The sequence below is a fragment of the Geotrypetes seraphini genome, chromosome 4, assembly GCF_902459505.1.
Source record: "Geotrypetes seraphini chromosome 4, aGeoSer1.1, whole genome shotgun sequence".
In the NCBI taxonomy this organism is placed as follows: domain Eukaryota; kingdom Metazoa; phylum Chordata; class Amphibia; order Gymnophiona; family Dermophiidae; genus Geotrypetes; species Geotrypetes seraphini.
This window is the reverse complement of record NC_047087.1, coordinates 212,753,478-212,768,879: the sequence shown is the minus strand read 5'-3', so window position 1 is coordinate 212,768,879 and position 15,402 is coordinate 212,753,478. Positions and strand designations below refer to the sequence as shown.

The following is a 15,402-nucleotide window of genomic DNA, read 5'->3' as shown; positions in this document are numbered from 1 at the left end:
TTGAGCAAATGGTGGAAAATTACCTTCTGGTACTTCCAAAATTTCTAATAAATATCTCTTAAGCATGTCTCTAGGAGTTACCATAGTTATCCTTGGAAAGTTTATCAATCTCAAGTTATTGCTACATGCCAGATTCTCTAATGACTCCAATTTTCTTCTAAGATTCAAGTTGTCTTTAATTATAGTTTCCTGAAGTTATTTTATTGAAACCATATCCTGCTGAGTCTTTTGAAGTAAATTATTAGAAGAAGTCATATCCAATTTTAATTTTCCTAATTCTTCTGAATGGTGGATAAGTTTATTTTCAATCTGTTGGAAATTGGGACTAATTAACTTCGCAAAATTTGCTACCAGATCCCATAGGGCTTCTAAGGTCACCTCAGCAGGTCTATCCCAAAAAGTAGCTTGTAATGTAGTACAGAGTCTCTCACCTTCCTTTGGATGTTCTGGTTTCTGTTCCTTCTGGTTCAGTCCTCCTCCAGCTGTTATGAACCCCACAGAGTCTTCCTTGGAGGTTACCCGAACCGGGATCTCCATTTCCAGACTCCCCGAAGTTAAATTGTCTGCCTCTGGGGAAAGTAATACCCCTTCTTCCAGGGTTTCCTGACCCCTGGGTGAGCTGGCCAACCGTGATGGAGGAGGCGGTGCTCTAACATCTGGGCTAAGGGTGATGTCTGGCCCAAGAGGAGTCCCGTCGGTCCCACTAACACCCAGGATCCTCAGCGGGCTAGGAACTGGATTCTCTGGAGCAGCTCCCTGCATCCTCCGAAGAAGTTCTTCAATGTTGCTGAGGGACAGCACCTCGGAGCGCCGCGAGGCGCCAGCAGCACTCCTGCCTCTCCTCTTCGGCATCTTACCACAAAAACAAGTAAGTCCAGGCTGGAAACAACGGTCTCCAGCCGAAAATCAAGTAGCAAGAAGCGCTTCAATCGGGGGCTTGTACCCGATCAACTAGGTCGCGGCCATCTTGGATCCACCTGAGTTTATAAATTCGTTAGTGACCATTTTAAATCAGATCAAGCTCTGGATGACTGCTTTTAAATTGAAATTAAATGCGGAAAAAACTAAATTCTTTCTAGCAACTCCCAACGATAACATTAAAGAAACAATAATTCATGTGAATGGCTTAGACTAAAATACAGAACAATCCATAAAAAAAAAGTGGATGTGACTCTGGACAAACATCTCACACTGGAACAACACACTGATTTATTGTTTAAGAAATGTATTTTGGTGCTTTGGAAGCTTCGCACCATTAAGGAATATTTTGATGAAATTTATTTTCATTTATTGGTACAGTCTTCAATTTTAAGTATTCTTGATTACTGCAATATTATATATTTAGGTGCCTACAAGAAAATTCTTAAAAAATTGAGGGTGATTCAGAATACTGCTGTTCGCCTTATCTTTGATTTTAAAAAATGGGAACATATTATTCCTTTTTATTAGAAACTTCATTGGTTATCGATAGAATCTAGAATTTTGTTTAAATTCTCTTGTATTTGTTATAAATCATTTTTTGGTATGTCACCTGGGTATCTTGTTCCTCACTTTTCTTTGAATCACTCTAAGTTCAAACAATTTTTATTGATGCAAACAACAACAAATACAACATTAAAACTTGTATAACAATATGATGAACATAGTGATGTGGTCAATATTACATACAACACCAAGGTGCTTAGTATAATAATGAATTATGTAGTATACACAATCGACTAATCTTCACAAGGGTAATCAATCTAAAAGATACCTTAAACAGTAGTAAGAAGCTTAACTACCATTTATATATCCTTATATACTGAAGCTTTTTACTATGTTCTTCCAGGATCCTCGGCGGCACCACTTGGAGCTCAATTAAATCTCATTGCTCCAAGCTTTATGTGTCAACTCGTCATCGGGTCCTTATTTATTTATTCCAGTTATATTTAAACTTGTTAGTTTCTCTTAGCTTTTGTGTATTTAATTTATAAATTAGTTCAAACTTAAACATTAATTTATAAGCAAATTACTTAGCTTTATCATGTGGTCTCTGGCTAGGGATTGTTATACCAAAATGTTTTGCTGTGATAGCTTTATCAAGGATAACCCCTAACTGTTATACTGCCAGAATCTGTGACCACTATACCCTCTACCTTCCCTCCCCAAACCCTCCCTTCCCTTCCCCATTCAAAGGTACTCTCCTTCATCCCCCCATCAAACCTCAATAGGACTACATGTTTGAATCTATTTAATACCCTCTCCTTCCCTACCCAAACCCTCCCTTCCCTTCCCCTTCCAATGGTACTCTCTACCCCTCCTCAATCTCAGTTAGGACACCCATCTTAAAACCACACTACGACCTTTAGGAAATAAGGCTTGCAAATATGGATCCCATATTTGCATAAACAACATCTTTCGCTTCCTCATCCTTCCAGCATCTCTAGCTTCCCAAATAGCCAACTGATGCAACTGGTTTCGCCAATGCCAAAACTTTGGAGGGTCAGGGATCGTCCAATATTGAAGAATACATTTTTTGGCCAGTAGACTCATTTTCTTACACAGCGCCCTATGCCCCTTAGGCAATACACGCAGAGTGCACCTGTTTACATATCCCCCTATAAAATCTTGCCATTACAAGAAGTTCTTTGAGAGACCTCTCTCATTTCAGGCTGCTAAATTAAATACATGGCTTGGAAAAATTTTGTTAGAGGCTTCTTCCTATCTTGATTTCAGAAAACTGTTAAAGACACAACTATTCGATAGGTTGGTATCTTAATGCATTTTGTTTTAACTTAATAGGGTTTTTTTTTTCTTATTTTAACCTGATGTATTTTATCTGCTTGTACTTTTATCTGCATTGTATGTTTTAGCTCTACTTTTTGTGAACCGCCTTGAACTTTCCCAGTATGGCGGTATACAAGAAAAAATTATTATTATTATTATTATTTCTTCTTTCTTTCTCATTTCTTTTTTCTTTCTTGCTTGGTCTTCTTTCTTCTTTCCTTTTTCTTCTTTTCTTTTTCTTCCTTTGATGATATCTTACCCTCATAAATTGACATGATACCTTTTCACAGGCAATAATTATCCCACCCCCGCAATTTACAAAACCACACTAGCGTTTCTTTACCACAGGCCAGCACGCCGAATGCTGTGTGCTGCTCCTGACACTGATAGAGTACACATAGCATTCAGCAGGCTGGCCTGCGCTAAAAAACGCTATAGCAGTTTTGTAAAAGGGGGAGGTATATATGAGACACTTTCCAATTTCTTTTATATTATTATCATTGAGGTATGTTTTTTTTAAATTTAATTTAATATGTGCTTTAAATGTATCTCTTTATATAAATCAAACAAATCTTCATCCCCCCCCCCCCCCTTTTACAAAACCATAGCATGGTTTTTAGCACCGGTTGCGACGGTAATGGCTCGGATGCTCAAAGAATTCCTATGAGTGTCGGAGCTCTTACCGCCGTGGCGGTGCTAAAAACCGCACTATGGTTTTGTAAAAGGGCGGCTAGATAAGGTTAGGTTTGCAGGGAAGTAATATGACATATTTATGGATGTGATTTGGAAACTCATAATTAAAAATGTAGGGGTCCTTTTACTAAGGCGTGCTAACCGATTTAGCACGAGCTAAATGCTAACCCGCCTATTATATTCTATGAGTGCGTAAACATTAAGCGCATTCTAAATTGGTTAGCGCGCCTTAGTAAAAGGACCCCTTGAAAACATATTAATAAATAATGTGTTTTTTGAAAATTTTAATGAGATATATACATATTTTATAAATTAGATAATGGTTTCATAGGTTTTACATTCACATAAGGCTCTTTATGGATAGGTGAGACATTTTAGCAATAGTAATCCACATTTTTCATGATTCAAGGATTTCTACTAATATTTTCACAGATATACACAAGTATATAATTTAAGATGTATTTTTAAATATTGAATATTAGCAGGGTGACTAAACATAGCGATTTTACAACAGTGTAACTTAACACTTTGTATTTAGAATATTATTGTGTAATATTCCCAGAGAGGCTTCTAGCCTTTTAAATCATTTGTTGGGGGCTAACTGCAAATATACCGTGGCTAGCAACTACGCCCAACCCAGCTACCTTGTGGGTGTTCCAGGGATGGAGTCAGCACTTATTCAGTTAAGTGCTGAATTTCAGCCCTTCAACACATAAATTGGGCTACATAAAAAACAGTCCTATCTTATGCAGTTTATCTTATGTGGTTAAGGACTGAATATTACACTTAACTGCATAAGCTGTAGCAGCCATCTTACAACTGGATATTCAATGCCAGTGTCAGGAATACAGGTGGCAGAGGACATTAAAACACAGAGCACTGCCAAATGAATATCGGCCAGCCTTTTAGCATAGTCCATTAATCACATGTTTCTCTTCAAACTTTCAAATAAAACCAATACTCCAGATCAGGGGTGCCCACACTTTTTGGGCTTGCAAGCTACTTTTAAAATGACCAAGTCAAAATGATCTACCAACAATAAAATTAAAAAAAAACACAATGCACACTGTACACATAGAAAATGTTAATTATCATTCCTATTCCGGGGATTTTTTCAAAGAGGTCAAAGCAGATGACTCTATGCACTGTCACCTCAGTAACAACCATACAAAAATAGACAAATACCCACCCTCTCCCTTTTTACTAAACCACGATAGCAGTTTTTAGCGCAGGGAGCTGCGCTGAATGCCCAGCGCTGCTTTCGACGCTCATAGGCTCCCTGCGCTAAAAAACGCTATTGCGGTTTAGTAAAAGGGGACCATATTGTAAAATATAGACAGCAGATATAAATTCAGACACATTTTGATCACTAAATTTAAAATAAAATCATTTTTCCTACCTTGTCTGGTGATTTCATGAGTCTCTGGTTGCACTTTCTTCTTCTGACTGTGCATCCAATCTTTCTTCCCTTCTTTTAGCCTGTATGCTTCCTCTCCTCCTGACCTCATTCCCCCCCCCCCTAACGTTTTCTTCTTCTCTCCCTGCCCTCTCTTTCTTTCTCTCTTCATGCCCCCTTTCTTTTTTTCTGTTTCTCTTCTTTCCTTCTGTCTCCCTGCCTGCCCTTTCTCCCTCCCTGCCCTCCCCCAAGCCACTGCCACTGCCGCTGCCATCGGATAACAGGCCCCCAAAGCCGCCCGCCGCCGGCCAAGCTCTCCTTGCTTCGGGCGCACCAGCATTCCTCTCTCCGACGTCAATTTTGCCATCGGAGAGGAAGTTCCGCTGGCCAGAACTTCCTCTCCGACGGCAGAATTGACATCGGGGAGAGGAAGGCTGATAGGCCCAAGATCGACCTATTGGGAGAAATGCTGCCGGGTCCTGCCTTTGAGGAAACAGAAAGTAGGCAGGACCTAGCAGCAAGAAGAGCTAATCACAAGCTTCACTGAACTGTCTCCTGCTTTAGCCCGCGAATGGGGCTCTAACATGTGCGTGCCGGCTTCCCTTCTCTCCCCCCCCCCCCCCCCGGACATAACTTCCGGTTTCAGAGGGAAGAGAAGGGAAGCCGGTACAAACACACGTTAGCCCCCGGAGCATAAATTCTCCAAGCCGGTTTTTTTTTTTTTTAAATGTTGAGCAGCGGAGGCAGCAGCAGAATTCAGGAGCAGGCCAGTCAGGAGGGGAAAAAAGAGAAGGGAAGAAGGGAACCCGCTCTGCGATCGACTGGGGTCGCCTGAGCGAGCGACCTGTCGATCGCGATCGACGTGTTGGGCACCCCTGCTCCAGATATTCAGCCAGTACAGTGATAGCATTAAAAGTGTCAGTTCTTATATCAATATGTATATTAAATGTCGCTATCCATATAGGTAGTGGTATTGAATATATGAATAGGGCAGTCCCCTCACCAGCATTATCCATTTAGTTTAGACTTGCTTATTCCTACTCCTTTTTCTACAAACAACATTGGGCCCCTCAGCTCTTTCAATTACCAATATTTTTTTATATATACAGATATAAAAAAATATATGTCTATTCCCTGACTGCCAAGGGACATTTACTGGCTGATATTCAGAGCGAGTTAACTGGCCAGAAATGACTTCCGACCGTTGACTTGCATCTTGGTGGCTAACCAGACATTTTCAACAGCATTTAATTGGTTATCACTGCTGAAAATGATGTTAGTGTAAAAAAAAAAAAAAAAATGCCCTCAATGTTAGGGTTGTTCTGGGGCGTGACCATTTAAGTCCTGAAAGTCAGAACTTCAGCAGGCAAATAAGGCCTGTCTTTGCCCACTAAGCCATGGCTGGTTAAGTCTGAATATTATGTTAACTGGCCATGTACTAGCTGGCATTGAAAAACGCAAATATTCAATGCTGGTCACTGGAAATTGAATATCTGGGTTTAACACTAGCAGAGGGCAAAGTGCTGACTGCCACTGGCTGAATATGAGGTGATATTTCTTTTAAATATTATCCAAAGTAGCTTTAATATAGCTGACGTATCAGTAAGTCTTGTACATCTTTTGATATATCTTTACAGACTCTACCAATCGAGACTCCCTAGATATGATTGAGCGATGCATGTGTCTTGTGTGTCTGGATAGTCCAACTGGAGAAGAACTCAGTCATTCCAATATGGCTCTACAGCTCCTACACGGAGGAGGTTATGATAAAAATGGTGGAAATCGTTGGTATGATAAACCTATGCAGGTAAACATGCACCATAATACCTTATAATTAAGACTGCAGAATCAAAACTTATATGGAACCAATGCAAAGTGTGTACATCTGAGGAACATTAATTTCTATTTTTTAAAAAGGACCTTTCTGTAGTGGCTCCCATGAGCAAAAAATAGCTGACTTTAGACTTATTTATGTATTTATTTATAGACTGCTTAAGTCTAAGAGGTTTATATAAGAACATACATACCGTGTTTTTCGCTCCATAAAATGCACTGGACCATAAGACGCACCCTAGATTTAGAGTAGGAAAACAAGAAAAAAAAATTCTGAACCAAATTGTGCACCCAGCCTCCCTCACTCCCTGCCAGGCTGTGTACCAAACCCCACACTCCTTGCCAGGCTCTGTACCCTGTCCCCCCTCCCTGCCAGACTCTGCACCCTGTACCCCCTTCCCTGCCAGGCTCTGCACCCTATCCCCCTTCCCTGACCTGTAACCTGCCACCCCACTCACTTCTGGTAGTCTAGTGGTAGGCTGGGACAGAAGGGATCCGTCCCAGTTGACTAACAATCCTCCTCTCTCCCCCACTCCTCCCAGTACCCTTTAATAGCATTGCCCGCCCGCCCTTTCTTTTAAAAAACCTCCGCCCGCCAGCCCTTCCTCTTAAAACACCCCACCCACCCTTCCTTTTAAAACACAGCAAGAACTGACGCAGCCATTCAGAAAGTGGGGTGGGCCCAAGCAGCAGCGCAGACAGCATGCTCCTGCCGACCCATACACTGCTAGACCACCAGGCTTCAGGGGTCATTTAAAAAGGTACTGTAGGCGGGCAAGGGTGTTTTAAAAGGAAAGGCCGACAGGCGGGTCGTGTTATTAAAGGGTACCGGGAGGGGGGGGGTCATCTTCGCTCCATAAGACGCACCTACTTTTCCACCCTCTTTTTGGGGGTGGAAAAAGTGCATCTCATGGACCAAAAAATACGGTCCATATAGCTCAGATTATAACAATAATAATAATGCTTTACATTTCTCATTAACATGATGTTATAAAATTACTATATCAAAATCAAAATTCTCCCTTTTTTTTTACATCTCTCATAATCTTATTATTAGAAGATAGCCATATCGAGATCAATGTCCTCTCATCGTGTATTACATGAAAGCATCCACAAATAATTGAGTTTTCAACACTTTCTTAAAGGTCAAATAAGCTATACATAGTCTCAAGGTTCCAAAGTTTTACTCCAGCTATGGAAAACATGGACGCTCTCAATTTTACTTAATGAACTCTATCCTCCTTATCAGTAATCAATTTCATCCCTCCCTTGGCCCTCTGCTTTCTACCTGGTTGATAGATTTTCCAGAGATTTTGAAAGACACGATGGAGTGGATAAGTCCAAACAAAGACTGGTGGACTCTGGATATTTCACAAAATTCTTTATTCTTTAATTCAATAAATATGGACTCGACATGCGTATGTTTCGGGCCAAATGGCCTTCTTCAGGAGTCTACAAACATAAATACATGCATTAAAACCAAGCAATTTTAATAATATAACACACGTGAACATGAATTAAAAATTGAACATAAAGAGAAATCTCATAAAATGCCAATAAAAGGAAAACTCAAGACAATTGTATTACCAAAGAAATTATATTACCCAAGGAAATTTAAAAAGAGGACCAATTTATATTTATGAAAACATGTAGATTTACATATTAAAAAAAAATATATATGGCCAAATAAAAAGCAATAAAGCACTTTGTAATATATTCACATTGGAGTTGTTACTACCACGGCCAGCGCTAAAAACTACATTATGGTTTTTCAAAAGGGGGATATTTTTTTATTTATTTTAAATATTTATTATCTACCTAAAACCTAGGCAGCTCACAATAAAACCATCCATAATAACTTTAAAAACAAAGCTTACATTGAAACATCATCTACGTCATACATAAACTGTAGAAAATAAAGCAAACAACTCCCTAAATTTACAGGTCTTCTATGTTCAATAAAATGCATGTAGGTGTTGGTAGGCACCTTGGTATAGATGCCTACTGGTGGTAGGCACCTGTTGAGTAAGGTGCCTACCGGCAAATACATTTTTTTATAGTTTTAAAATTGGTTGTTAATGGTGGTTTCAATTATCAGTGCTGATTAAGCCAATTAAAAAAATTAAACTAGGCACTCCGATATAGGTGCCTAACTGTAGGCTTCTTTTACGGTAGTTTCTCTCATACTTTTTTAGCTCTGGCACACTAAACGGAGCAAATGTTTTTCGTGGCACACTAAACAGAGCAAATGTTTTTAAGTTCTTTAAGCTATGGATGGGTAATTGTAACAACGGTAAACCTAAAGTAGATAGAATAGAATTGCTAATCAATGCGATGGATGTGCTTGTTTTTGACTGCAAATTACCTCAAACATGGCTCAACAGTCGACAAGTCAACACACATTTCTTCATCCACCATCTTCAGTCATTCTCTCTTTTCAATTTAATTTCTGTCAGAACTGAAAACCCAAGTTTGCAAAAATAAGAAGATCCAAATGGTAACAAAGCCTTGATTGCTTTGTTGCTCATGTTAGGATAACTACTGCATAAAAAATTTAAATAAAACTAAAATTATTTGCCACTAGTTTTCAAGGACCAATCAAGTGAAAGAATGATGCTTTTCTGGGTAGTTGTATCCTTACACACACAGACACTCATAACATTGACAGACTCTTGCGTATTCGATGTCATCTATTCTAGTATATACTTATGAAGGGAATTTTTAAAAATAAAGTAAAATTGTAGAATCTCTTGTGGCACACTCGGAATCTCTTCGGAGCCCCCTGTTAGGGTACAAAAATTAGATAGTTCTTTGTCTAATAGATGTTGGCATTGTCATCTGGAAGCAGAAACTTTAGATCATTTACTGTTTCATTGGCCATTTATTATGAATTTTTGGAAATCAATTTGGGACCAAATTAATAACCCAGTGGCATTATCCTATGATACTGTGATATTTGGTATGGAAATGAGAGCAAAGAGTCAGATTTCTGCGAATAATAATAAATTACTACGTATAATGACCGGTGTTGCCATTCAGCAAATTACATATAATTGGAAGGATTGGAGGAGATTAAATGATAACTTCTGGTGGAACTCTTTATGCCATATTTATAAAATGGAAAGGTTTATTGCATTGCAACGGGGATACTTTAAGAAGTTTCAGGATGTGTGGAAACCATTAACAAAGTATTGTAAAGATTAATTTGAAATTGTTTCCCTTATACTTATCGATTTAAGGGGTACATGTTTTATATGATAATGGAATATAAGGGTGGGTGGGGTGGGAAAAGGGAAGGGATATGTTTTTATGTAATATATAAATGATTGTTTGTAAGTGATGTAGTTAATGTTAATCTGAATGAATATATTTAACACTTAATGTAATTTTGAAAATGAATATAGAATATTTAAAAAAAAAGGAATCTCTTCAGGGCACACTGTTGTGCCGTGACACACAGTTTGAGATACACAGTTTTATAGAAGGATTTAACAGCTTACCAGAATATCCACAAAGAGTTGTTGTCAGTTGTGTAGTTCTTAAAAAGTGCATTCTGAGAAATAACATTCTTCTGATGAAGTGCACTAAATTATTGTCAGTTTTCAATGTGATTTTTTTTCCCGTTAGTTTATTGTGGGAAGAGATGGAGTCTGCGGTACAGTATGTGAACATTCCCCTTTTGATGGGATCGTCCTTGTACAGTGTACTGAACACCTGCTCAAATACATGTGAGTCATTATTCGTGATTAGAAAAGAGCATCCATATATTTACCTACTAAGCTCTTTTCACCATGTTGTAGAAAATGAATATATGTTCACAAAAGAGGCAGGATGGAATGAGGAAAACTGATATCTAATTGATGACACGGTCAGTCAGTGATTCATCAGATGTTAACCATATGAGACTCAAAACCCACTAACTCAGAACTTCAAAAAATTACAGTGAAAATATATTTTCTGCATCCTATATAATGAAAATATGTGAAGAAAATGATCATCAACCTCATCTTGGAGATATTAAACAAACCCCCTTTCTACTGCTGCCCAATCTTGTTAGCGTATTTATTTATTGGAAATTCATGTCTCAAAATCACTAATGATCGGGATGGTGTGGAGCTAAAATAGAAGGGGGGACTTTTTCTTGATACAGCCTTTGGGCGAAACATGTCAGAATGACAGGTTCCTTCCTGATATTTATTGACAAAGGAAAACTCAGAAAAAGACAAAAGATAAGTTGAAAGTTTTTTCAGATTAATCATCTATATATTTACTGAAGTATTGAAAGTATTAAAGCACTAAAGCACTTTATACAAAATAACTGGTCTAATGAAGAGGCTATTGCCTTATAGTAGGGGTGTCCAACCTTTTGGCTTCCCTGGGCCGCATTGGCCGAAAAAAAAATGTTTCTGGGGCCGCACAAATGCACAAATGCTGCAGCAAGACAGAGGAGGGAGCCGGCAAGATGGTAAACACCCAGGGGCAGCAGAGGAAAACACTGCATCACCCTCGACCGGGGCCGCACAAAATACTTCACGGGGCCACATGCGGCATTCAGGCCACAGGTTGGACACCCCTGCCTTATAGTATTTTAGCCACTCAAATCATTCGGCTAATAATGGCACTTCTGAAGACTAATGAATAAGTTAAAAATTATAATAAATATGCTTTGAAGTACTGTTTTTGGAGAGTACGATCGATAATATAACAGTACACAGGGTTGCTGTATAAAATACTTATTCAGCTTTGGGATATGTGAATCACAGATCTTGGGTGAGACAGCAGGCATTTTATGCAGTATTCAGCACCAGCAATCTGAACCACAGACAGAAAAGAAGCCATCAAGGGTAGAAGGTAAAAACAAGGATCCCACAGACCCCACAGAACTAAAAGAAACAGCCGTGGCATGGGGTCTGCAAGGATCCTCATTTTTCAACTCCCACCGACCTCATGGATCCCGCTGAGGTCTGCAGGATACATGGGGTGAGCTGGATCCATGCGGAAAGGGTTTAGAGTAAGTCCTGGGCAAGTAGGCGGGAAAGGAAGGAAGGGGGGATTTGTTCAGAGATGTTGGAGGGGGTTTCATAGCAGAAAAACTGTACACTGGTACTGGTATGGTAATATTTGTTGTTTATTTTGAATTTTAAAATAAAAGAAAAAAAGGAAATAAAGAAGCAAATTAAAAAACTGGTAAATGGGGGCAGACCAGGGGGCCAGTGTACTTATGTGCCTAGGGGGAGCGATCAAGATGATAAAAGGGATGGAACTCCTCTCGTATGAGGAAAGACTAAAAAGGTTAGGGCTCTTCAGCTTGGAAAAGAGATGGCTGAGGGGAGATATGATTGAAGTCTACAAGTTCCTGAGTAGTGTAGAAAGGGTACAAGTATGTCGATTTTTTTACTCTATCAAGAATTACAAAGACTAGGAGACACACAATGAAGTTATAGGACGATACTTTTAAAACCAGTAGGAGGAAATATTTTTATACTCAGAAAATAGTTAAGCTCTGGAATGCATTGTCAGAGGCAGTGGTTAATGTTGCTGGTTTTAAGAAAGGTTATTGAGACAGCCATGGGGAAAGCTACTGCTTGCCCTGGATCAGTAGCACAGAATGTTGCTACTATTTGGGCTTTTGCTAGGTAATATTGACCTGAATTGGCCACCATGAGGATGGATTATTGGGGTCAGTAGCATGGAATATTGCTACTTTTGGGGGTTTTGCCAGGTACTAGTGATCTAGATGGGCCACCGTGAGGAAGGGCTACTGAGCTAGATGGACCATTGGTCTAATCCAGTAAGGCTATTCTTATGTTATCGTGGGCTGGTGAGGTAAATGCTCATAGGAATTGAGTGAGCGTCACAGCATTTACCTCGCTGGCCTACGATAAGAAGCTCTACCACAGTTTATTTTAAGGAGCTCTTAATTTGCTTTCTTCTGAAAAAAATTATAGGAAAGGAAGCCCTAAAAAGCTAGTGAGAGCTGATTCGGTAAGCGAACTTCCTGCTCCAAGAAGACTGCGTTGGAAGTGTTCTCCCGAAATTCAAGGACATTTAGCTTCATCTGCAGAAAAGCTTCAAAGGTTTGGATGGATTGTTTGTTCTTTTTTCACCTTATAGATATCTTCCATGCTAAGAAAAAAGAAATGGTGAATTATATTTTAATTTCAATTAAACTGCTTTTCACAGTTGCAACAAAAGGTCCTAACTTTAGTCATTGAGTTAACTGGGCATCGGTCTAAACATTGGCTGGTGCCAGTTAACTTCCAGATAGCAGCAAGAAAAGAATCAGGTAACCCCACCCCCACCACAGTCCCCCTATTTCCTTCCCTCTTCCCCCAAAGCAAATAATTGGCCCAGTCCAGCCCAAGCCCCCACATCCCAATCCCTGTAGACCCCACCAGGTCTACTGGGATCTCCCTGGTAATCTAGGTGGTCCAACGGATAAGAGCAATGCTCACTTGCTCCTCCCCATCATGGGTCCAGCTTCAAAGTGTGACCCCCTAGCAGCAGTTTCACAAAACTCACAAATATTAGCCAGGACTCGCATAAGAACTGGCAGCTAGCACATTTTGAATTAGCCCCTGGGTTAATTCTCTCTGTGACAGCATTTTTAAAAATGCTGGTCACCATAGGTAAAATATTGACCAGAAAGATTTTTTTTTAACCAAACTTCCCAAGTAGCTGTGAATGAAGTCTCATACCCCCACCCCCACCCCCCTTTTTACTAAACCGTGATAACAGTTATTAGCGCAGGGAGCTGCGCTGAATGCTCCACGCTGCTCCCGACGCTGATAGGAACTCTATGAGCATCAGGAGCTGTGCAGAGCATTCAGCGCAGCTCCCTGCGCTAGTAACCGCTATTGTGGTTTAGTAAAAAGGGGGGGGATAGTATCAGATTTCAGTCCTGATTCTACCTAGGAAAATGTTTTGTTTTGTCCCTTAGAAAATCGACAGTTTAAAATTGTATTTCTTTCATTGTTATTTTAGGATAGTAAACAATCTTGACTTTGCTGCTTACAAATTCAAGAACTATGGGAAAGAGTTTGTCAAGAAACAAAATATGAGCCCAGATGCTTATGTTCAAGTAGCACTTCAGCTTACATTTTACAGGTAAGAGGTCGTGTCCTTCATTGCATTAAAGACAGGGCTGCTTTCAGTAACATGCCTAAAACATACTGGCCACGGGATGAATATCAGGCCCTTTGCTTTTGTTACGGAGCTAGATTTTTATTTATGCATTGCTGTTAAGCACCTCAGGAACCTGATTTAGAGGTCCTTTTGCAAAGCTGTGGTAAGTACTAACGGGTGTTTACCACAGGCTAAAAGGGCTTACCATGGAACGAGGCCAGGTATCCGGTATTGAGTTCCAAATGTGTGCATACCGCCCATGTGCTACAGGCGTGTGGAATCTCTCAGAGAGAGAAAGAGCTAATGGTTACTGCGGATGGGCAGACTAGATGGGCCATTTGGCCTTTATCTGCCATCTTGTTTCTATATTTCTATTTTACTACTGAGAGGGCGTGTCTGGGGCCTAAGAGTAGGTATTTCTGCAGCAATCAGCAGGTCTGCATTACTGTGTACTAATCCCCAAATTCTATAAAGTTAGGTGCCTACATTGGTGCATCCATCCGATCTAGGTGCCTAACCTAATTAAGTAATGGGCTAAATCAATGCCGATAATTGGCACTCAACACCAGATAATGGGCACTAAGTGACAGTGATGTGGGTTTCAGGTTTTAGGTTTATTTAAAATTTGATTATATCGCTTAAAACAGTGGTTCCCAACCCTGTCCTGGAGGACCACTAGGCAAGTCGGGTTTTCAGGATAGCCTTAATGAATGTGCATGAGAGAGATCTGCATATAATGGAGGTGCCAGGCATGCAAATTTGTTCCATGCATATTCATTAGGGCTATCCTGACGACACCAGTGGTTGATCCTTGGAACGAGCTCCCGGTGCAGGTGATCGAGGCAAACAGCGTGCAAGAATTTAAGAGCAAATGGGATGCCAATGTGGGATCCCTTAGAGGGTTAAGCCAAGGGAGTGGGATCCCTAGGATAGTAGACTTGGGGGTGGGTCAGTAGAGTGGGCAGGCCTGATAGGCTATGGCCCTTATCTGCCGTCAACTTCTATGTTTCTATGTTTCTATCCTGAAAACCCGACTGGCCTGATGGTCCTCCAGGACAAGGTTGGGACTCACTGGCTTATAATACTTCTAAGCAATGTACACTTTAAAATGGGGTACATTATTATAAAATAAGAATACATCTCAAACCATGCAAGGACCAACATGATACAACAGGTAAAAGGGTTGAACTACAATGGTTATAGTAAAGAAAGCGGTCTAAGGATGCACATAAAGGATTAACAGGGTGAATCTCTGATGTCTCCTGAGTTGTATACTTCTTTAAAAAGAAATATCATACATTTGATACTTAAGTTTGAAAAGCATCTTTAAATAAAAAAAGACTAAGCTGCTCTTAAAACGACCGAGCTTTTGTCCTTCTCTAAGATGGGAGGGTAGAGTATTCCATAGCTGCAGAACGAGGGTTGGAGGTACCCGGAGTGGTGACGCCCCCTTCCCCCTCCCCCCTCCCATGCTACACTCACACTCTCCCTTCCCCCATATCTCTTTAAATCTTCACCAGCGCGAGCAGCATCTCCTGCCTGCTGCTCATGCCAGCATTGGCTTTCCCTCTGATTTCACTTCCTGGCCC

The 15,402-nt window shown here is 40.2% G+C and overlaps 1 protein-coding gene across 1 annotated transcript in view; it reads left to right on the top strand.

The window, feature by feature from the left end:
• The window catches only part of CHAT (choline O-acetyltransferase), a 153,542-nt gene that overhangs the window by 100,375 nt on the left and 37,765 nt on the right, over nt 1-15,402 (top strand). Inside the window, exons 8-11 of the mRNA XM_033943571.1 lie at nt 6,493-6,662; nt 10,316-10,416; nt 12,637-12,765; nt 13,673-13,795. Coding sequence (XP_033799462.1) covers nt 6,493-6,662; nt 10,316-10,416; nt 12,637-12,765; nt 13,673-13,795 — 523 coding nt within the window. The remainder of the gene's footprint in view (nt 1-6,492; nt 6,663-10,315; nt 10,417-12,636; nt 12,766-13,672; nt 13,796-15,402) is intronic.